This window comes from Dysidea avara, chromosome 7 (genome assembly GCF_963678975.1).
Source record: "Dysidea avara chromosome 7, odDysAvar1.4, whole genome shotgun sequence".
In the NCBI taxonomy this organism is placed as follows: domain Eukaryota; kingdom Metazoa; phylum Porifera; class Demospongiae; order Dictyoceratida; family Dysideidae; genus Dysidea; species Dysidea avara.
In genome coordinates, this window is record NC_089278.1 from 21,537,409 (window position 1) to 21,562,958 (window position 25,550).

General features: G+C 37.2%; 1 protein-coding gene across 1 annotated transcript in view; it reads right to left on the reverse strand.

Annotated features, from left to right (window-relative positions):
* Positions 1–8,189: 8,189 nt before the first annotated feature.
* LOC136260416 (uncharacterized) overlaps positions 8,190–25,550 on the reverse strand; it is a 34,676-nt gene continuing 17,315 nt past the window's right edge. The window contains exons 2-5 of the mRNA XM_066054142.1: positions 17,052–17,248; positions 14,299–14,442; positions 11,487–11,651; positions 8,190–8,475 (exon numbers count right to left, since the gene is read on the reverse strand). Of these exons, the coding sequence (XP_065910214.1) occupies positions 8,317–8,475; positions 11,487–11,651; positions 14,299–14,442; positions 17,052–17,248 (665 nt within the window). The 3' untranslated portion in view covers positions 8,190–8,316. The remainder of the gene's footprint in view (positions 8,476–11,486; positions 11,652–14,298; positions 14,443–17,051; positions 17,249–25,550) is intronic.

Genomic DNA, 25,550 nt, shown 5'->3' on the forward strand with positions numbered 1-25,550 from the left:
TATACATGTGATGTTAGTGATGACATCACTACAGATCATCACCTGATGTCATACAATTACTAGATAAAGAAGACACTTAATTCACTACAGGCTCACATGACCATCTACTGCCTTATATATGGACTTACATGAATGTATTTTGTGCCTTTGCTTAGTGGCAAACCTATATCTCTTAGTGTGATTATTACACATGTATATGGGTATTGTAGGATAGCATAGGTAGTGTGGTAGGGGCTTCCCCTCAAATGTGATAGGCATTTTATAAATTTGTACTCTACTTTTGTCTTCATTAAGTATGAATCGTACCAGTGTATGGATTAATTCCAGTAGTCATTTCCATGAGTGACTGCATGCTGATCTGTGATACAATTAGTTATGAACAAGTACTTATGTTTTACCATCGTTCCTGAGGTGCAAGTGACATTTGCTGTGATGTAAATTATAGCCAGCCTTCTTTAGAAATATACACGTGATTGATAACAGCAATAATGAAATTATACTCTACTTATCATGGGGGACTTCAACTCACCTGACATCAACTGGGCAACTCTGTCTGGGTCTTTTCCATTCTCTAATGATCTGTGTGACCTTGTCTTTGAGCATAACCTCTCTCAAATTGTTAATTCACCATCTCACATTTGTGGAAACATTTTAGACTTAATCTTAACTAACTTTGAGGTCGACATTCATTCCTTAGTGCAACCATGCCTCTCAGGTGATACCATCAGATCATTTTCCCATATCATTTAGAGCCTCAATTGATTATCACACAGTAACTAACATAACTCCTAGATTTGTGTACGATTTCTCCAGCTAAGTATATTAGTATCCACTTGTCAAGCTGTGACTTTACAGCCTGCTACAATTCTTCTGATGTTGGAAGAAGTCTGGGCCATTATCAAACATCACATATCCACTGCCATGTCTTTATTATTAATTACTAGGCAGACAGCACCGTAGGATGTAAAATCAACAATAGTGCAGTGCATGTTACAATTAATAAGAATACATATGCTACAATTACTAATTGTGAACAAAAAGTTACAGTATGTATGTGTTACATAAAAAAAGTTGGCTACGTTACAATTACTAATTTTAAATGTGTATGTTCCTTATGAACAGTAAGTTACAGTACACATATACAACTACTAATTACAAACAGTACGGTGCATGTTACAGATTAACAGTAAGTTACGATATGTATGTTACAATTACTAATTAATAAGAATCATTAACTTACATAATCAATTTGTAAAACAATTTAGAGTGCTAGCTTCAATAGCCAGGATAGGTAGTAAGTTCCAATCACAAAAAGTATTAAAGTAACTATTATGATAATGATTAGATCTAGCAGTTAGTTGGTATGTTATAGTGAAAAGGATGTTGGAATCTAGTTAATAGGTGGTGGTTGTGATGTAGGTTGGTATTTCTAATGATTTTAAATTATGAAGTCCTTGGTATAGGATTGTGAGCCTTGAAATACGTCATCTAATGTTTAGTGCTGGCCACTGCTACTCTGAAAGCATACTGGTCACACTATATTTTCCCAGTTATAATCAGATTTCACCCATGTAGCCGCAATTCTCTACACCCTCTCAATAGCTTGATAGATAAATGGGGATCCCAAACTGAACCGAGATGTGTATTCTAGTTTTGGTCAAACTAATCCCAGGTAAGCAGCAGGTTTTACTGATTCATGCACATTTTGTTTAGGTTGCATCTCATAAAGTTTAGTGACTTAATTGCGCTACTTTTAATGTTGTTGATGTGTGGAGAGAATGACATTGATGAATGAAATAGGACTCCAAGATACAGATGTTGAGTGAGTGTTTCATCGCTGTCTACGCAATACTGGAATTCAGGTGCATGGTGAGGTAGATCTAGAGCAGGTAAATATAACACATTTGTCGATATTTAGGCTCATTTGCCATTGTTTGGTCCATTGAATAATACAATTTAAGTCTTGCTGTAGATGACAATGATCCTGTTCTGAGTGAATGACATGGTATAGAACACAGTCATCTGCAAATTATCTGATAGATGAAGTAATATTGGTAGTAATGTCATTGATGTATAATAAAAACATAAGCGGGCCTAGAACTGTTCCTTGAAGAACACCTGAATCAACATGAACGTAAGTTGAACTGTGACCCTTGATGACGACCCATTGTGTTGTCTTCATAAGCCAGCTGAATATCCAGTTATATACACTACCTTGAATTCCATAATGGTATAGTTTCTTCATTAAGCATTGGTTTGAAACAGTATCAAATGCTTTACGGAAATTACTAATAAGTCAACTGAAAGATGGTGATCCATTACAATATTAAGTAACTGGGTCTTACATGAATGATTGGGCCTAAAACCATATTGTTTGTCACTAAGTATTTGGTAAGTGGTTAAGTGCAGGGGCGGATCTAGGATTTATAAAGGGGGGGGCTAACTCAAGGTACTAATCTCTTGGGTAGAGGTGTGCAAAGCACACTTCCCAGCATGCAAAGCATGCTGGAACTAGGGGGGTCTGGGGGCATGCCCCCCCCCCCCCCCCAAGGAAAATTTTGAAAAATAGATGCTAAAACACTGCAATTTGGAGACATTTCCACATAAAATTCATAATATTTCTGCCTATAGATATTTTATACTGCCTTTAGATTAGAGGTATGGCTCTCTGAAGCATTTTGCTAATGGAAAAGTTTGGGTAGGTACAGACAACCAAGTACATGATGCACCCCTCTCACAATTTGCACAACACTGAATATGTGCATGTTAGAATAAGTATGTTGAAAGTGGAAAATTTTGAAATTTGAACAATACAAGATTGAATCTGAGAGCATTTTCAATGGTAATTGTGTACCTGAATTAAGTAGTACCATACGTATTAACTACACAAGTATAGATGAATGAAGCCTTTTAAACAGACCAATGCACTTCATTGTATGTATAGACGCAGGCAGGTTTGGAAAAATTCCATAACAGAACCAACTAAATTGTATGTATAGACGCAGGCAGATTTGGAAAAATTCCATAACAGAACCAACTACATGTTTCCAGTGAATGTTCTATTAGAGTAGTTAGCTGACTGCTCTATTAGAGTATCTTGATCTTGTACACCTCCAATGCTGATCCAGGTTCTTGTTGCATAAACTTTAGCATAAATCCACTGATAATACCTTGGAAAGATGTTTATAAGGTGGTTTTATGAGTATTTGTATTATTAGTGATCATATAATTATGCTATAAGACAAAATTTCATTATAATACTCAGCATATTGATCAAGTAAAGCCTAAATATGAAAGGGGGAGCTTCAGCCCCCAAAGCCCCCCCCCCCCCCCCCTGGATCCGCCCCTAAAGTGTGTTCCATTATACAGTGGTAGAGGATGTGTTTATTTATTTATTATTACTGGACAGGCAGCTCTGCTGATGTGCCCAGGAAAAAGAAAAAGAATTTACAAGTATTAGCTAGCTACAATGAGTTAGTAAGTTATCAGTAAAATAAGTTCAAATCATCATGTTCGATTATTACAGTGTGTAGATTGTTCCATTCATTAACTGTTTTAGAGTAGAAGCTCTGTTAATATGTTACAGTAGATGAATTTGGAATAGTGAAGTGTTGGGGGTGATACTGTCTGGTGTGCCTTGTTGGGTGGACATAGTGATGTGAGATTTCAAGAGCATAGTCATTGTGTAAAATTTTAAATAGTGTTTTGACATGCATCTTTTTTAAGAGTGTCCCATCCTAAATGTTCCAACATAGATGTAACTGAATTATGTCATCCATAATCATTGAGTGCCCATCTTGCAGCTCTGTGTTGTACCTTTTCCAAATGTTGGATATGGTGGGAATCCCAGACTGCTGCTGCATATTCCATTTAGGGATGGACCATTAAAAGGTGAGCTGTAGCTTTTACATCTGTGTTTCTAACAGTTTACTACATATGGAAGTCAGAGAAATAGGTCAATAATTACTAGGGTTATAGCTCTATATCTCCTTTTTTGAATATTGGTGTAATATTGGCTGTAAGCCAGTCTTCTGGTAAGTTGCCTGAGTTCAAAGATTGAGTAAATATCACTGTTAAAACTGGAACTATTTCATCACAACAATACTTGAGAATTTGAGCTGGTATGTTATCAGGACCACACAATTTGGATGGGTCCAGAGTAGATAGTAACTGTTTAACCCCATCAACTGAGATTGGAACATTAAGCAATGGTGTTATGGGAAGTCCAGAATATTCAGGAATATTTTCAAGACTCATCAAGACTCACGGTAGTGAGTCGCGCGGCCAAGAAACTACAAAGCGCACGCCCAATTAAAAGACGCGCGGCCACTACTGCGAGTTAATTACGTGTAGGGCCGATTTCGCAATATTAGTCCTGGATTACGCAACATCTCTCAATAGATTTGTATTGCGTTAGCTACGTGATAAAAAAATCTTAAGGAGTCGTCATCATAGTTTTCTTGCGACCTCGCTAAAATAAAAAGTAGCCTTCACAAAATAAAAAAATAGGCGTATTTCACTTTATTTCTCTACCTTATCAGGGGCGTAGGGAGTAGGGGTTCCGGGGGGTTCAGGAACCCCCCTTGTAAAATTTAGACTTCTGCAAGCAGGATCCTAACACACCATTTAGTGTGGCAGGACAAAATGAGTGAGTAATATAGCACAGCACAACAATTGATAAGGTTTGCATTCATCTCTCAGGGAAGGATTTACAGAGGTAACATGAGCCCTAGGCCTCTTCAAAACGTGTTAAAAAGATCGATATACTCTAATAGAGCAGTCAGGTATATACTCTAATAGAGCATTCAGGTATACTCTAATAGAACATGCATGTAAATATATCCATGTCGACCATATGGAGTTTTTCAGACATTCTAACATTAAATGCAAAACTTAGCATGACCTTATACTGCTATAGCTTTGGTGTGCAGTGTTTAAAGATATAGAGCTCCAGTAATTTATCACTTGTGTTATGCAAAATGAATTCATGCTATGCATATTTGTATAGTTATATTGTTTTGATTGTAAGTCATTCCATTTGTATCAGTGGATTCATGGCTCTTATACCACAGTGAGATAACTATCACTTACAGATTACTATGTGTCTCTATATATGTGTTATGCTGTCTGTTTCCACTAGGTAGCTTTATCTAGTAATACCTTCATCGCGGGGCACTTATATGCATCATAATTAATGTACTTTTTGCATAAAATATATAGTAATTTGCTGAGTTTTGATTCATTAAAATATTGAAAGTCTCCCAGCGGCTGGGGGCTGTGCCCCCAGGCCCCTGCTTCTGGTAACTCAATGTTGGTGCTGGAACCCCCCTTCAAAAAATCCTGGCTACGCCCCTGCTTATGTTACAACTACTGTCAAGCTATACCATTCAACATAGCCATGTTTGTACAGTCCATCTAGCACTGATATTATCCAATTCTGGTTTGCTTATACGCTTCAATCAAACCTCTAATCCCTACAATAACTTTTAAAGACACAACGTGGACACAAACTCTAATGCCTGATAAACAATTGCAAGTCACATGCAGTTAACTGCACTGATATTGAAAGTAACAGACAGTTTAATAATATATTACCACTTGTTTGTTTTATCTTAAGGTCAATCTGCATGAAAATCATCAGAAACAATGAAAAAGGCTGAGGCATAATCTTATTTTGCAGTGGAAATCATGAAGGGATTTTGGTCATGTGACCACTTTTTGGATATTTAACTACTTGTGCTGATATTGAATGCTGCAAACAACCCAATAACAAATTAGCACTTGTTTGCTTTATCGTAAAGATAAATCTGCATAAAAATCTCTAGAAACAACAGAATGAAGCATCTTCCTATTTTGAGTGGAAACCCTAATATACTGCGCCCAGCACCACACCCATGATTCCAAAGGCCGGGAGATTAGCGACCACCCGCAGGTCTACTACTACCTTGTCTACTAATCGTTTGTGCCCAGATCTTCGTTCAGACAAGTGCCAGGTGCCGCTGTAAGCCGTCCCAAGTCGCCGTGCCAGCTGCCAGTATACTGTGCGTTCATGCGGATTATTAACAGAGGTAGACTATGTTTTCATGTTGTAACACTGTTTGCATTGTTTGTTTGTACTGTGTTTGTATTTAACTACCCAGTAACAATAAATAAAATATTATCTCCTGTTGCTGTAAAGTACCAATCACTACTGTAGCTGCCATTCAGTGTTTGCACACCACTGATGATGTGCCATATCCATAAGTATTCCTTTGAGGCACTGCCACATTTCACGGCAATCTGCTACACATTTTATTTCATCTTGCAAGTGTATCCAAGACAACATCTGACCATTTTTTGACATATCGGCCCATCTCATACTTAAAAATGTGACTCAGCGGATGAGTCAGATAATGGTTGTGTGTGACACATAGTGGAAATACTCGGCTTCTTTGTCCCAGATATCACTGTGGTCTGCCCTTGGCAACTCCAGCCATGTCTTAATCCATCACCATGATCCATCCTCATTTAAACAACTGGTATATACCACATGAGGAGGACAAATTGGGTACAGATACATAAATTAATATTCTAGACTTAATTAAGTATGAATGCCTGCTATATATATATATGTATATAATTATATTAGAGTGCACATGGCTGTTTTCTTGATTATACCAAATAAAGCTTAACCATCTGATTTATAATTGCATTTATGTGCCAACACACACACACACACACACACATACACACTGTACTGGTCATGCACTGCCTTATTGGTAGATTGTCCCGTTGGTAATTGTACTTGGTTGTATGTACCCCGGGCCTAGTATAACTAATAGTAATAATAATAGTATGATTTAAATAAATGACTGCTCTATTAGAGTAGTTCAATCTTAAAAAATTTTGTGTTAGAAATTTTCGTACAAGTTTTGCATACGAAAATTACTTTACAATGAAAAAAAAGAAAATTATGGTACAAACTTAGTCAAATAAAATTACTATTGTAACTTCTGTCTTTGAGAAAAACACTGACAAAAGGAAACTAAGCTGTAAAAAACCAAAGTAAAGGTGGTGGCCAAGAAATGACTGCAATGATGTAAACGCCATTAATGGTCATGCAGGGGTGCATTATTAAACTGAGCATCATTGCAGTCATTTCTTGGCCACCATCTTTGACCCGGGTCTCAAATAAACGAAGAGCATTTTATAGATCTAGAGTTCCTTTTAAGCTTGAATCTGTGAAATATGCTGAGGGAAACATCAAGGAGAGTCCAACACCAAGGTATCAGTGAAGCTGACTTGTGAATGCTGATCAGGTATATAAACGCCGGTCTCATTTAGTAGCCAGGGTGAAAAGAAATAAATACCCAGGTCGTAAATACCCGGGTCCTACTGATGTGTGGCAAGCTATCCTCGCTCAGTTTTCCTTATGTGTGACATTGTTTCCGGTATTCCTGAAAGTCCCTGAAGCTGGCATAACTTTGTTGCATAGTGCATAATGATATTTGTCACTCCTGCATGGTACTGATCTAGATTGTCCATGCTCATGACACTGCAGCAAATTAACCTCTAGCTTCATAATTTGGTACATTGCAGATCCTTCCACTGAGGTTTATTCTTGGGCTTATCGATTATATACACCTGGTGCTTAAGCCTTTCCAGGGTCTGCAATGTATTATAGTATGTATGTATTGAGCTGAACCATCAAAACATTAACTCATGGATGCAATTACAGAAATTTGGTTCATTTATTAGTACTGCTTGACCCACTAAAATTATTTCACAATATTTTTGCTCAAATGCCTGTTTATGGCCAATCAACTCTATGGGATGCACTGTCCATCACGGCCCTTTCCTGAACTTGTAATGGAGCCAAACCACACATGTCTGTTGTTGCCGGACTGTTACCACTAATCATCTGGTTGGCTGAAATGTATGTAAAGTAGATTGCTATTACTGGTTGATTAATAGCTAGCGTGAAACAATTGCTACAATTAACAAGTACAGTTACAGCCTATTTCTGAATATGTGAGTATTCTCAAGTGACAAATGCCAATGAAATAACACATGCATATTGGGCATACATATACACAACATTTTCACACGCTTGTCTGTCCATACACATGTCAGTTCAATTCAAACAAAAATAAATCACAAGCAGCCACAACTGAATGACCTTAAATTTGGTACCTTACAATAATGATAGACCAAATCATGATTCATATTAAAATTTTTATAGATACACAATATCCAATATAATTACTGTGTTTATTTATGATATGCACATATACACAGAGATAAGGAATAAGTGTGAAGGCAGAAAATTAGCCTTTATTAAGCAAATAAAATAAATGGGAGTGCAATGCTTGCAGGTAGCAAAATACCAACACAACATCCAGCACCAAATCCACAACCCAATGGTGAATAACAATTAGATACTTCAGCTGCCTTTTTAGCTTCTTCATATCGACCAGCTTTGAAGTCAATTTCTGCCTAATAGTATAAACACATGAATGCAGTGTAACTACAGTGGAGCTTTGTTAATAGGGTCATCCATGGGACCCACAATAAGTGGTCCTATAAATGAGGTGGCCTTATTACTGAGAACCTTGGTTGGCTGGTCTTGTATTTTTAAGGATTTTAATAAGCACACAACTGCGCTGCATGGTTAGTTGTTGTAACATTCATCAATAATCAATGTGATCAATGTGTTGAACACATATTATCATCAACATCATTGCAGTCATTTCATGTTTGATTTCGTAACTTTTTTTCAACCCAGGCATTTTGAAGGTGCACCCTTTTATACAGCTTGGCTGTTTTTGCATGCACTATTCAGGTCTATAGCAATTTGTCACACTGGCAATATTAAAAAAAAACAACTATTTCAACATAATTTGAGGTATAAGGGACAATAGCATTAATACAATATATAATACAATTCTGATAACAAACTGGACTCTGCACAAAGAGCATTAATTAGATTGAGATACTCTAATAGATCAGCCACACATGTGGTAAGACATGTACAGTTTCATAGATAGCTTGGCGATGTAAAGAAACTTTCATTAAAAGATTAATACTGGTTAAAGTACTGTGGCAAGTGCAATATGGAAAATATAGCATGAGGGTGTGGTTGAGAGACAAAGATAGCATGGGGAAAAGGTAAATATGTTATATTTGGCTCCAGTGGCATAGCCAAGGGGGGGGGCAAGGGGAGGCATTTGCCCCCCCGTCACTATATAAGTGATGTTTTTTTTAACTTCCGTCACAAGCTTTCCAGTACTAACTGACACGCATCCCAAATTACTGTTTGTGCCCGCTACCACGCGAGTGCACACAACATTCAACTCGTTTGAAAATAGTGATAATAATACGATGATTTCTTGCACATTACAAGCAATTAATAAAACGATGCGCTAAAAATAAGGTATTCCCGAATCCCCAGGGGTTCCCCCTTATAGACACTAGAGATGCCTTCACCGAACGAAACTATTAGACATAATTCTATAGTTAGCCTACACTACTCAAGTGATAGTGCATTTTTCGAATCTAAAGACAGTAACCCGCTTGAAGTGATTTTGCAAGAGTCGCAACTCAGAAGTGACAAGTGATATGCAATGATGCTACAAACCTACGAGGTGATAAAGTGTTAAATGGGCCAACTTTATTTTCCCGAGTTAGTCACACTGGATCTTTGTACAGTGTAGTGACATGTCAGTTCATTTTTTTTCACTTTGTCAGTCAGTCAGATGATCCATCACAAGCTTACAAATTCTGTTAACAGGAAAGGTGTAGAGTTGGGATTTCGTGCCAATACATGGCGTTTGACTTTCGCTGGCTGAATTGAGTGAGCTCGTCATACTATGCCAGTGTGCTAGGACTGCAACACAGACTGTGGCTAACGTAAGTGACTGTGACACATTGTATTTGTACTAAAATATTCACAATATAGTTCTACTGGATTGTGGGCGAATTTGTTGGAGTACAGTTGTGGCATGTGCGATGATGCTCGATGAAAATATTTCCATTGATAAGTGATAACTGATAGCAATCAGTAATGAAGTAGTTATGTAGCTAGTTACATAAGCTGTAATAATGCAACACCATATGTTGGCTAGCCCATGATTGGGTCATTAGCCGTTTGTGCAATTATAAACAATGTCGAGTTGTGGGGATGCCTGCCCCCCCCCACCACCGTCTGGCTAGCTACGCCCCTGTTTGGCTCAAGGCCTCACCTAAGTGCTACATTTTCCATAGTGCACAAGCGTACATGTTGCTTAATGTATGAATCCAGAGTTGCAGTCAAGGAGAAAAAGTAAGCAATTAATGTTGACCTGGAATGGTGTGAATAGCTAGATCAGTGCTGAGTTATCACACAATTTCAGATTCAGAATTTACTTAGTAGTGGGATAGGATGACGAGGAGAACAACTGTGGTCATCAACGTAGTAAAGTTGAAGGCATCAATATCCAGCAGCCACTGAATCTAACCCTGGACTTACAGTGATGGACAGTTTAGTGGACTGAGTTATATGATGGAATTACAAACATTCGTTGTACAACCACTAATTTTCCATTAATTTCTAATATAGTATGGTAACATTGTTGACAGCTTTGTTAGTGAGGGTAATTGTGGTCATTCCAGTGGGTTGTGTTGCCATACAAAGGAAACTTTGGCATAGTATGGAAAAAATTTAACAAGAATTTTCCACTAACTAACTGCCTGTCTGATGCTCTCACACAAGTGTAACTCAATAACAGCTAAGGGTACAGGCTTGATTTTTCACAGTTAGATGTTGCTTCAACCTGACAGGTGCTTTTTGGCAAACCGGAGTATGTACAATGTACGCATCATGGACTTGCCTTTGTCCTCCTTATAGTGTCCGATGACAGCACAAGATGTCAATTGGTGGTAGCTAGTGTGTGATAGCTTCTCTACGTTTGTAACCGAAATTCTCTGTATTTCCCCATAATGACTGGATTGATTGCAGAGGTGCTTATCGTGTTTTCATTTGTAATGTTATGTAACAGGCTGAACGTAGCTGAAAACAAAGCATAATCACATTTTCAGTAAATGATAGGTAGGGTGAGCATTCAGATGAAAATATTTTTGATGTGGTATGTACTCACTGGTTCACCAGTCCAATTTTAGACTATTTCTACTGTGTTGGTAGCTACAGGTAAACTAACTAACATTTAAAAAAATACAAAATGTAACTGCTGTATTAGATCTGAACATTTCATACCTTTGCTTGACCAGTTTCAGAACCCCCTGGATATACTCCCTTGGGCTTATAACCTCTGGACAGGGAAGAGTAACAACTTACCTGTCTCATAGATTGTAAATTAAACTCCTATCATTGTTTCTACTATAGGCATGATACTCATCACTATGACTAAAACAACACACTTGGGTACCATGTATCCATACCCCCATAAGTGTATTAAAACTATATTGTACATCATACATATATATGTATGCTAATTGTTTAGTACACTTACCTTTATAGAATATATTAGTGTCACGATTCCTACGGGACAGCAGAAGATTAAAGCAGCAATTGTACAACCCCAAGCAATGTCAGGCTTGTCTGTTATATCTGGTTCAGTTGGAGTTGTTTCAGCAATATGTTGGCGTTCATCAGCAATACGTTGGCGTTCATCAGCCTAAAATTGACACATATATTATACAGTTTATACTGACACATGTACATGAAATCATATCTGTAGGTCCCACGTAATACATGTACATGACTCTGATGTACATGATAGTTTAAGTAACACAATGCTAACATTGATATTAACACAGTGATCACTTCTTTTTCCAGCTTTGCTGGATTACCCAATAGGTATATCTAACCTACTTCATTTATTATTTAATTGCACTATTTAGTTTATTATCTTTCTATTATAGCATAGCTCTGATACACATGTATATGGCTGTGACTGCTTTATTAGAGTATCTCAGTCTCACTGCTGAGCTATGTAATGTTTGATGCGTACCATATCTTGTTTTCTACAACTGCAGCTAATTGCAGCTGATTGCAGCTAGATCATAAAGAGGTACAGTGAACCCTTGGTTATCTGAACCCCTTTGTTTCAGGCAATGATAAAAGTGTTTAATTGTTCAAGTAACTGAGACCCATACATTTATATACAGAGCTCTGTTGAAAGAGAACATACACCTATAATACTCTAATAAAACAGTCATTTCCGTATTTCAGATAAATGAGGGTTAGATAACTGAGGGTCTACTGTATGGTTACCAAGCTCAGATCATTAAGGGCATGGTTACATATTCTTGTCATTCTGGGGCATGGGCCCGTGTGATCATTTTATAAGAGTAGCTACATATATCTACTCTCTTTTAGTGCCTAAAATAGTGTTGTGGTGTCTAAATACGCTCCTCTAAGGTAAATGTCAGTAGGGGAAATTAACACCTCGGTATGATTTTCTTGCTAACATGTAATTAAAATGAAAGAAAAGGCAAAGCACAAAAGACAATTAAACCAGAAAAGGCACATGCCACCAATGAATTTGCCATTGTGATATGAAATGGTGTCAGTGCACTGCTTTGTTTGGCCTCTAGCCTTGCAACAGTGGTCAGACAGGCAGGCACTGGCTGGCAGACCAAAACTCAGGTTTTTACGACTTTCAAAATTTGATATCCAGCCATCTGTAAGTTTTTAACACTAGATTTGATGCTAGATGCACCAAGGCTATTCTTTAAATGTGATATTCATTGCATATTAATATTTCTATGATGGATCAACATTACGGCAGCATTTTGGTGGACACCATTAACGAAAGTCCCCCAAACAGTAGTACTACCATATTTGCTCATTAGCCAGTTTCTCTATCTTTCCAATGCTTCTGCTGTTTACATACAAAATTGGAGTGAAATCACCCCCAATGGACCAAAATTTTGTTTCTTTTGTCCTTCAGCACACTTGACAATAAATAGTAAGTACATAATCTGATTGACTTGAGGCAAGTTAGGTATTAAGTTGGTGCCAATTGGATCAATATCACACAGATGCTTGCTTAAAAAGACTCATTTGTTGTCGTGAATACAGGGTAAGCTGGTAAAAAAAGAATGAGTGATATTCTATACTTAGGAATACCTTTTGGTAGTTGGTTAACAGCCATGGAGTTATACAGAAAAATTAAACATGCACTCATAAATTTACAACTGAAATTTGCAAATTAAAATTGTTGGTGATAATGATGGTATATAACTATGTGGAAAAAATCCTACTATGGAATTGAACAGATGGTGGAATAGTGATGCACCGATAAGAGATTTTGCTGATTATCCGATTAGCCAATATTGAAATTCCCATAATGGCTGATACTGATAACCGATCAGATGTTTATGTTTACCAAAATTTCACACATACACGTGTATTTGTAAAATAATCATTTAAAACCTTTTATTGTTTTGACAACAATAACATGAGGGTCAGTATTGAGGGTAATTTGGCCAATAAACCAATTTCTACATGATTACTCACTGATTAATTGGTACACATCACTATGGTAGAAACATGGGATTTTCTCACATGGATACCATCATTCATACATCATGTTTAAACACTATTATAACTAAAACTGCACTTCATTTTAAAATATCTTTTATTTATTGTACTGGTAGTATCTTGTCCATGTGTTTGTTACACATGGTTTTGGCTTTCATCATGCATTACTAGTAATCACCAAAAAGTTTACAAAGCACTCTTACAATATATCCACAGACTGAAATGCCATAAGCAGTTTAACCCTGATATCTAATTTTCTGCTACAGTGTTGAACTAAGCTCTGTATACAAATGAATACAATTCACTTATGTGAACACTTTCATTGTTGTCTGAAACCATTGGAGTTCAGATATGTAGGTAAGGATTTACTGTACCGTACATTTTGACAGAAGGAAAAGCTGACAAATCATCAGCTTTCAGATCTAAACACTTACCTTTAAAATGCATTTCAGGTTTGAAAAATAGAAGTTGACAAGGATTTGTCAAATTTATCAGCTTTTCCTGCTATACCTGTACATTTGTAAGCCACTCCATACAATAGCAGTAGCAGAGCTGCTTCTTACACTTAAAAAATCAATTGCATGGATTGGATACTACAAACCTAGAAATGTTTGCATGAACACGGAAGCACTTCACAAAATAAACTTTTGTAACAAATAGACACAAAAGTCTCCAGATTTGCGGCATTTGATAATTTGATTATACTTGACAAAACATATACACTCTAACAATCGATAATCTAATAATAATTATATATAACACAGCAAATAATTAACCTGACGGCGTTCAGCAATTCGTCGTTGATGTGCACGTCTAAGTGCTCTACCTAGAGACTCACGAGTAATCACTCCAGGTGTAGCAGCAGGGATAATATCTAGAGGAATTCCATTATATGGTGTGTCTCCATCATTAGCTTGAGTCTGTATATAACACAGTAATATAACACACTTAGTATAGGGACATGACAGCACAACTCCTGAGAGTGAGCAGTGCTTGAGGGAGAGTGCATATACCAGTTATATTGCAACCAACCATGTTATGAATGTTATATTCCACACCCCAGTAGATTAAACGATCAGAGATAGCTATTTATAATGACACAGTAACTATCTGTTAGTGTTCAAATTAGTAGAATGACTTAGTGGATGAGCCATTTGAGAGTCTTAGAGATGCCATGCCTAACAACTTGTACTTACAGAGTTATTCATGACAGACAGAATTCATCAACAATCCACTCAGCAACCCAGACAAATATTGGTTGGTTGATCTAGGAACTTGTTATTAGAGATTTGTTTACCATTTAGGTAAAGATTTCTACACCATACATGGTGAACGTAGCACAGACCATCTTATATATGTTATATACCACAGCATAGCACTTTTGATCTCCACCACAGGTGTGGTATATAGGCACACATATTTGCAGGTTGCTATGACGGAAAGATTCAGGGGTACATGAATGGAATACATTTATCATTATGATCTATATGGGGTTGATACAATTCTTAAAATATTAAAAGACTTTGTTTTATTATTTGACCTGTACACTATACACACATGTAATGGTATCTAAATACAATTGACATGCTATAGCATGAAGGTTTTAAAATGTCTATCAAAATAAAGCACAAATTATGTAATATGGGGACCCCACTACCTATTAAACCAAAAGAAAGTTGAAACAATTCAACAAAGAGCAACAAAATTGATAAACAATTTGCATGATAGTGACTATGGCACAAGACTCACAGATTGCCCTCACTTAATTATTGTCGTCAGCGTGGTGACATGATATTTCTATATCAGATATTTAATAATTTAGTGGATATCAATGTAAATGATTTTTTCACACAGTCACCAGGAATTACCAGAGGATATCATTTAAAAATTTACAAGTGCCATTCTTCTTGTTTGCTACGAAGTAACTTTTTTATCATCATGCAGTGAATTCTTGGAACAGTTTACCGCAGCATATTATTGAGGCACGCTCATTGAACGACTTCAAGTCAAAGCTGGATATGCATTGGACTAATAATATGTATCTTTAGGCCCGTTTACACTAGTGTCTTAAACCAGTTTAAAACGGTTTCAGAACCTTACAAGTGCTAGTGTAAACGCATTCCAAAATAATTTGAGGCGACTTCAAACTAATTTAGCTAAACCACCTCAGCAGGTAGTTTAAAACCACTTAGAATATTGACGTAAACAGGTGGCAACTGTTAATCCAGTTTAACTATGGCGAGTTGAGGCTTATTGTGGACTAACAGTGAAGTAAAAGTTCTAATTACAATCTGGAGTGATGATAAGATTCAACACCAACTTGATGGAGCACAAAACTGTCCTTGAGAAGGTAGCTAGAAAAATGGCAGAATTAGGCTATGAAAGACACTGGGTACAATGTAGACAAAAGATTAAGAATATGAAAACTGACCAACACACTAATAGGAAAGGGAAGGAAAGAGTGAAAGCACTTTGAATTGCTTGACAGAATCATGTGTAAACGTGCTGATGTAAAGCATACAAGGAAGTAGTGGCAATGGTGATGTCAGTATTACTGTATTAGTCAAGGATACTAGTTGATGATGTAGAGCATTCACTGTTTGATGACAGTTTGACACAAGTTGATGATCTCACTCAACTAGATGATGATCTCACACAGGTTGACGCTGACCTTCTTGCAGCTTGCCTTCTACTTTGTAACAACTTGAGAAGTAACCACATGCTTAGTAGACAACGTACTAACTCCATTGCTAAACCTCGTGGTGAAAAGTACAGCTTGTTATGATTTTAGGTGCTTGTTAAAATTAAATTAACACTTAGGGATTCACCTAAACCACTTGACCATAACAACAGAGTAAACCCACTGCAACTGCATTAGAAATAAACCAGTTTAATACAGTTTAAAGTAAACGGGCTTCTTTTCTATCATGATTTGGTGTACAGGCTATTTTAGCCTCTTTGCCAAAATAATAATAAATAAATTATGTTATTTAACTATTGCAAATAACATAAAACAAAAATTTTCATGACTATTATGTACAGTGGTCCCTCCATTATCCAGCCATTGATTAACCAAACATTCCATTATTGAAATGACTGTTCTATTAGAGTATTTTGCCTAAAGTGTGCAGTCTATTAGAGTAGTTGAACAGGTCTCTGTATATAAATGAATGGACTTCACTTTTTGATTGTACGTATGTCTGGATTTAGGATCTAGATAATAGAGGCACTGTAATTTACAATGAAATTAAGTTATTGTCTTAGCTGAAGTCCTATAGCTATAACCTTAAAGGCAGTAAGCCACACAGAGTTAATGCTTGGAAACTTTGGCTAGATAGCTACAAGTTATAATAACATAACAATATTCCTGCTAAAAGACTTACATAGATTTTATTTTTATTTTTACAATGAAAATAGTGAATACGATATATACAGAGTACATACCCTTGAGTCAGTTATATCAAGTTTTCCCAATATTGTGTGCTCTATATAATGCCACACAGCATTACCTACTGTTGCTACAATTCACCTGACTCAAAGATGATTCTGATGATGCTACAGGGGGTACAGTAGTATCAGTTGATACAGAAGATAATGGTGAAACGTGGTGAGGTGGTAGAGTATCAACATATGATGGAGGTGGTATATTGGTATTACCACTAGATGGACACACATCTTCATATGAAGGTGGTTCCTGATCAACATTAGAATAGGGTGGTGGCAGATCTGCAGAAACAACAATGCAATTATAGTCATGATTGCAAAATGCATGATTGCAAAATGTGTCCAGGTAACTTATACAGTAGCCACATGGCCACCATAATAATAATAATAATTACATAACCAAGTAATAAGAATAATAAGAAATGACATCATAAATAATTAATGTACAGGCAAAACTACGTAGCACACACATGAAAAGTCACCGGCATCGGGTTAGACGATAGCCGAACGTCAAAACAATAAAACAGTTTGTTAAACAAGGTCCTCGTTCATTAGTTTGGTTTTCCAAATAACGCCACCTGGCTATTCAGTTCCTAGTAACCAGTTTAAACACACGACGCGTTAGTTACGAGAAATGCCACTTGCATAACCTGTTTGGGTGTTCGGCAAACATTTTATATACACTGCGCCTAAAACTAAACATTGAACTCGTATAACCGGGTTTGTATTGTAGTTCCATAGTAACCAGAACATATGCGCTGCGCGTTAAATTAGGTGTTAGAAACGTACTTCAAACTTTCAGCCGACGCTTTGAGGGAACTTGCTGGGTGTGGATAAGACATAACTGGCTCAAGCAGCTACCATACGTACTCTATACAAGTTAAAATCGAGATTGGGTCGCGTGTTTCACGACTGAAAAAGCCAGGGAGAAACGCGACGAAAAATGAAGCAAGAAGATTTACAACTCAAAAAAGTGTTGTAAGCTGCTTAGATTAAGTAGCAGGGGCGGATCCAGGGAGGTTCAAAGGGTTCCATGGAACCCCCCTTTTGAAAAAGCCTTTCTTACTCGAGATACTCTAATAGAGCAGTCAAGATCGAGATACTCTAATATAGCAGGCTATGTGTGGAGTTATAAATAAAGAAATATAGTTGGTGAGGGTATCTATGGTGAAGGGCAGCTATTGTCAGTAGATGACCTTTTATGTTAGTTTGTTTAGTCTTCAAACCATAGATAATTATATTATCTATGTTCAAACTTACAGCCAGGTTGAAGTTACAATTCCAGAGTGGAATCCCCTTTTAATAAGTCTGGATCCGCCCCTGAGTAGGAAAAGGGTCCAACAGTTAGCATAAGAGAGATGTCAAACATGTCAGATATTAAAATAGAGCACCCTATAAATGTTTTAATATAACATATCTTAATAGAGCAGCCATAAGGGCTCCATACATTTTTTATTTGTTCCTTGTTTTACTACAAAAATGGGATTTTCCCATTTATTTCCAGTAAAGATGACTTTCACATTAGACCGTGTCTCTAGCGTTGAAGGCAGAAGAGGTCTGTAATGAATTTCAACCTGATAAAAGTATTTGCCCCTTCATTTTATTGGTCATCGTGTTGTGTACTTGTACTTCACACAGTTTTAAGTGACTGTAGAAACTAGTATAGAGTAATGGTCTGGTCACACTAACATTCAAAATTTGTAGTATGTAACTGAAAACAGATAACACCAATCAGATTGTATTGCTGGTACAGTAATTACAAAGTATCTGTTATGTTTGTTTTGGAGTTACCACTTGATGCGCGAAGAGTTTGTGTGAAGATGTGATATAACTGAAGCTGATTGTAGCCGTCAATAGGATGCTCTTTAAAAGAAAAGATGGAGGTAGTAAACTGGTAATGGAAAGAAATCTTTGGTTATGTTAATCCATATGGAAAAATATATTTGGTCGTTGATCTATTTCGAGAACTGCTCACTTTGTGTGGATGTTGGGTGTGCCATTCTTACTGACATTGTGACATCACTGTTTAATTACATTCCACTGTTGCAACTCTAGAGTGACCAAATTATTCCTCTCTACGTGAAGAGGCAGGCACTGCCAGACTAGATAGAAACACTATTAACATCTGTAACATTAACCGTACTAAATTTCTAAGCCAAACTATTGGTGCTTCTTTCTCAGGTACTCACAAGTTAGACTGAATTAATGATTGTTCTATGGGAATGCAAAGAGTGGAATCTAAAGAATTTTTAACATCTGTTTTTCATTTTAACACTGCTGTGCAGGTCGTAGCCAGACTTTGCCATTGGGTGGGCAAGTCATATTTAGCCATGCAACATGCTTACACATGACCATTTTCATAAATTATGGACATCAATACAGCATTTCAAAAAATAATGTATGTGTTATGCATTATGTACAATACTTTTCCTACACTACCGCATGTAAGATGACTAATATCACCTTACAGCCCTAGCTGGCTATTGATCTGCTTAATTATAACCAATATATATGTCTGCATGCATGCATGTGTCTTTATAGTTTATACCCAACTATAAGAAGAAACTTGAAAAGCACGTGATTTTTAAAATATTCTTTCACATGATAAATATGCCCTCTTCCACTAGAATTGCTAGCCTAGAAATAAAGAACAACTGTTGATTGAAGAAGTATACCACACCATTTGAGCTATCACTAAGCAGTATACACATTACTAGATGAGTGCTAATGTCTAAAATACCTTACTCTATTCTCTGTTTGGACCATACCGAACACTACATAACTTAATCCAAATGTTCAAATGTAAACTGTCCAACCCACTACTACTGAAATAGTTAATGCCAATCCTTTGTTCCACAATACTGAGTAGTTTTGTAATCATGCACTGCATCACATGATCTTGCTTCTATTTATTGCCTCCTAATATTCGGACACAGTCAAGTTATTTATAGAGAATAGCCCCACTTCTGTCCATTCAGTATATAGCTGAAAATGACATCGGTGAAATTGAATTAAGCTGTGCTACTTATTGTTGTATAATGGTTAAGTACAGTAGACCCTCAGTTATCCGACCCTCATTTATCCGTACCCTTGTTTGGAAATGACTGCTTTAGTATATACATTAACAAATTTACTTGGTTATGTGTGACCCAGTCCTAGTAATAATAATAATTATACAACCAAGTACTAAGAATAATACGAAACGCGGTTAAAATTACGTCATAAATAAATAAATAAATAATTAATAATTAATGTTTGAGAAAACTACGAGGCCTAGAGACATGAACTAACCGGGGATAGATTCGCCTGTGAATGAAGGCACAAACGTATAATCGTCGCTCCTGTTTGTGCTGATGACTTGACCATACGTGTAATTCTATATAACGCCCAGTACCTCACCCTTACTTAATTACTTACATATTGTGCGAAGAAGATTAGTGATGCCCGTGCAGGAGAGCCAGAAGCCACTTGTGTAAACAAGAAGATTTTACAAGTAAGTTTTTATGTTTGTAACATCTCAAGTCTCCATGCCAACTGCTAGTGGATTCATTCACGTAAATAAACAATACAAGAAAACATAGTTAAACTGACACATGCCACGCTCTTTACAATAAGCCTACAGTTACATATAAAATACAAGTAAACAATTTTGTCTTGTGTAGCTGGCATGGCGAACTTTCTTTGTATTGGTGTCAGGCAATTCAATACGTGCTTAATCTTTTTTGCCTTCACCTGGCGTAGCTACTAGGCTCTAGTGGCTTGGCTATCTTCCTTTATCTGGTTCATCTGGCTTGCATACGCCTACAGCATTGTGTAGCTATCTCCTGAAAGTTGTGTATGCATAACTATAGTGTGTCACCCATCACTGTGCCATTGCTACATCACTGATGAACCTTACTTAGCTCTGGTTGATGTTGATATGCATTGCTGTATATTGGCTAATAATTTTTATCTGCATGGTGATGTTGCCTATAATGTATTGCTGCATACAATACTGCAATAATGTATAGTTCTCTCCTGTATGTTTTGTATACATATACTTTGTACACATCACTGTGCCATTTATACCACACCAATGATGTACTGGCACTTAGCTACTGGTTACGATGCCACTATTGTGTTATAACTGTCACTACTGTGACATATTGAGTTGATTTGGGGATAATGCATTCACCACCTAATAGCCTCACCGGGGGGCTGTCACGTTGGTGTATGTACTTGGTTGTATGTGACGCGGTCCTAGTAATAATAATAATAATGCTTTACAGAATAGTAATTCTGAGGGTCTACTAGTGACCTACACTGATAGCCTAACATACTTTGTGGACATTACTTTTGTGTGATTGCATTGAAAGAATGCACAGATTGAACAGAGGTCACCTAACTAGAAAAGGTGCAAAGCGTTTTATAAAAGGTCTACGGGGAGTTCGATAATAGGTAGTATTTGATAATAAGTAAAATTATGGTGTGCAGAAATCCATTCATATTACATGGAAAGGAAGTGGAATCAAATGTTCAAATTTGATATCAAGACAGACAGTAGTGTGTTGTGCGGCCCAAGAAGCCGGCACGCAATACCCGTGAGTATATTGACAGGAAGAAAGAAAATGCAATTTTTGCACCTCCGTAGCTCTGTGCTTCCTTAATGAAACAAGACGATTTTTGCTGTGGATACTCCTTCAACCTTCAGCACTCCACATTCCAAATTTGAGCGAAATCACTTCAAGCGTTCCCGAGATATGCGACTTCAAAAATTGGCTTAGTTTCTTTGTTTTTTTCTTATTTTTCTTCCTCTTTTTGCACACTTACAAAAATTGCTATAAAACGCAAACACCATATCCGATTGCCTTGAAATTTGGCACACGGAAGAGGGGTATAAAGGCGCATCTCTGTACCAACATTGGCTAGAATACGATAAACAGGAAAAGAGTTATGATCAATTATTCATGAAAAATAACACCAATATGTTGTCACGCCTACAGGGTAAACCGCGTATGGGAAGAAGCTGAAAATTGGTGGGTGAATAGGTTAACTATTGAACCTCAAACCTTTTGTGGTTTGAAAGAAATCGAGCTAAAAACCAGGAAGATACAATGAAAAAACCAACAGTGTGTAACAATTATGCAATCGAGATTAGCTAATAAAAAATGACTACTTGCCACGCCTACCAGATAAACCGCTTGGGCTAATGCTTTGAAAATCGCTGTATAGATGGAATAATCATCTTACAAAGGCTCTTCACAATGGTGTAGAAGAATCAGACTTAAAGCCACGGAGTTATAACACGAAATACAACTTGGTGCAGCAAGTGCGAAATTGAGATACTCTAATAGAGCAGTCATCCTAATAGAGCAGTCACCCTGAAGAGAATTCAAGAGATCAGCTAGAAACAAGTAACCTGTATAGAGATCAGCTACAAACAAGTCACCCTGTAAAGAGATCAGCTACAAACAATTCACCCTGTAGAGAGATCAGCTAGAAGAAGTTACCTTGTAGGGAGTTCATGCAACTATGGAAAGAGATAGTTCAGCTAGAAGAAATCACCTTGTAGAGTTCAGCTACAAAGAAACTACCATGTAGAGAGTTCAGCTATATACAAATCACCCTGTAGAGAGATCAATAGAAGAAGTTACCTTGTAGAGAGTTCAGCTACAAAGAAACCATCATGTAGAGAGTTCAGCTGCAAACAAATCACCTGTAGAGAGTTCAGCTACAAACAAATCTCCCTGTAGAGAGATCAGCTAGAAGAAGTTTCCTTGTAGAGAGTTCAGCTACAGAGAAACCATCATGTAGAGAGTTCAGCTGCAAACAAATCACCTGTAGAGAGTTCAGCTGCAAACAAATCACCTGTAGAGAGTTCAGCTACAAACAAATCTCCCTGTAGAGAGATCAGCTAGAAGAAGTTTCCTTGTAGAGAGTTCAGCTACAAACAAATCACCCTCTAGAAAAATCAGCTAGTAGAAATCACCTTGTAGAGAGTTCAGTTACAAAGAAACCATCATGTAGAGAGTTCAGCTACAAACTAGTGACCTTGTAGAGACATCAGCTAATAGAAGTTACCTTATAGAGAGTTCAGCTACAGAGAAACCATCATGTAGAGAGTTCAGCTGCAAACAAATCACCTGTAGAGAGTTCAGCTACAAACAAATCTCCCTGTAGAGAGATCAGCTAGAAGAAGTTTCCTTGTAGAGAGTTCAGCTACAAACAAATCACCCTGTAGAAAGATCAGCTAGAAGAAGTTACCTTGTAGAGAGTTCAGCTACAAAGAAACCATCATGTAGAGAGTTCAGCTGCAAACAAATTACCTGTAGAGAGTTCAGCTACAAACAAATCTCCCTGTAGAGAGACCAGCTAGAAGTTTCCTTGTAGAGAGTTCAGCTACAAACAAATCACCCTGTAGAAAGATCAGGTAGAAGAAGTTACCTTGTAGAGAGTTCAGCTACAAAGAAACCATCATGTAGAGAGTTCAGCTGCAAACAAATCACCTGTAGAGAATTCAGCTACAAACAAATCACCCTGTAGAAAGATCAGCTAGAAGGAGTCACCTTGTAGAGAGTTCAGTTACAAAGAAACCATCGTGTAGAGAGTTCAGCTACAAACTAGTGACCTTGTAGAGACATCAGCTAAAAGAAATTACCTTGTAGAGAGTTCAGCTACAAAGAAACCATCATGTAGAGAGTTCAGCTGCAAACAAACCACCTGTAGAGAGTTCAGCTACAAACAAATCTCCCTGTAGAGAGATCAGCTAGAAGAAATTACCTTGTAGAGAATTCAGCTACAAAGAAACCACCATGTAGAGAGTTCAGCTGCAAACAAATCACCTGTAGAGAGTTCAGCTACAAACAAATCTCCCTGTAGAGAGATCAGCTAGAAGAAGTTTCCTTGTAGAGAGTTCAGCTACAAACAAATCACCCTCTAGAAAGATCAGCTAGAAGAAGTTACCTTGTAGAGAGTTCAGTTACAAAGAAACCATCATGTAGAGAGTTCAGCTGCAAACAAATCACCTGTAGAGAGTTCAGCTACAAACAAACCTCCCTGTAGAAAGATCAGCTAGAAGAAGTCACCTTGTAGAGAGTTCAGCTACAAAGAACCATCATGTAGAGAGTTCAGCTGCAAACAAATCACCTGTAGAGAGTTCAGCTACAAACAGATCTCCCTGTAGAGAGATCAGATAGAAGAAATTACCTTGTAGAGAGTTCAGCTACAAAGAAACCACCATGTAGAGAGTTCAGCTGCAAAGAAATCACCCTGTAGAAAATTCAGCTACAAACAAATTGTCCTGTAGAAAGATCAGTTAGAAGAAGTTATCTTGTAGAGAGTTCAGCTACAAAGAAACCATTCTGTAAAGAGCTCAGCTGCAAACAAATCACCTGCACAGAATTCAGCTACAAACAAATCACCCTGTAGAGAGATCAGCAAGAAGAAGTTACCTTGGTGATAGTTCAGCTACAAACAAATCACCCTGTAGAGAGAGCAGCAAGAAGAAGTCACCTTGTAGAGTGTTCAGTTACAAAGAAACCACCATGGAGAGTTCTGTAATAAATATATGTATTATATATATAATTTGTACATTTACTGATAAAATCAAAAATATTTAAAGTACATCTGCTTCATCTTTTCTTCTTCCTGTGGTAAAGAAAAAAAGACAGGTTAAAAAAGTCCCAAAGCCGGCCTATGGCCAACTTTGGGGTATACAAATACAAAAAGAAATGAAATCTAATCCAAAACAGCCAAGCTGTAAAAAAAAGTGCGGCCCTCAAAAAGGCTATGGGGAAAAAGATGTGAAATCCAAGGTGGCAGCCAAGAAATGGCTGTGATGGTAGGTTAATGGTAAAAAGTTTAATAAAGACAATTCAGGTGAATTTTTGTGTCCCATAACCTTTTTGAGGGCCGCACTGTTTTTTTACAGCTTGGCTGTTTTGGATTAGATATATATTCTACAAGGAAGACACTACCTCCTGGTAAAAGTTGTTCTTGGAATATTTACAAGATAAACAGGGGCGTACTTACACCTGGGCCTGCATGGGCACAGGCCCAGACAATCATTAGTGGTTCCCAGGCAGCAAGCCTTGTAAGACAGCACGTATTTTCTCTTTTTGGAGAGTACATGTCTTGTATCACTTCTGCTGGAACAGCTGTAAATATCGATTTATGTAGTGAAACTTCTATATAATTCCCAGCATCACACAAACACATTTTGAATTGAGAGGTTGTGAGTTGAAGTTACAACTAAACAACTAGTAGACAACTAATCCAAATGTCTACTGGTATATCTTCAGATGTAGGTGATCTCCCTTGTTTCACTACATTTTGTTTATTTGGTTCCTACTCACTTAAAATTCCTAATGTTTACTTGTGCTTGTTACTTTTTTGTAACATTATTATGACTGGTGAACCCATGCACACTGCATTAGAAGAATGGTTCCAGGCTTATTGTTTTCATTTCAGCGTACACCACAACTATCAATTACTGGAATAGCAAAGTGGCCATTATGCTTCATTCAGCTATGTTCAGCCAGTTACACAGCTTTACAAATTAAGTACACTTCGAGAAGTATCTCTGCAGTCGCAATGGAAAACTTGG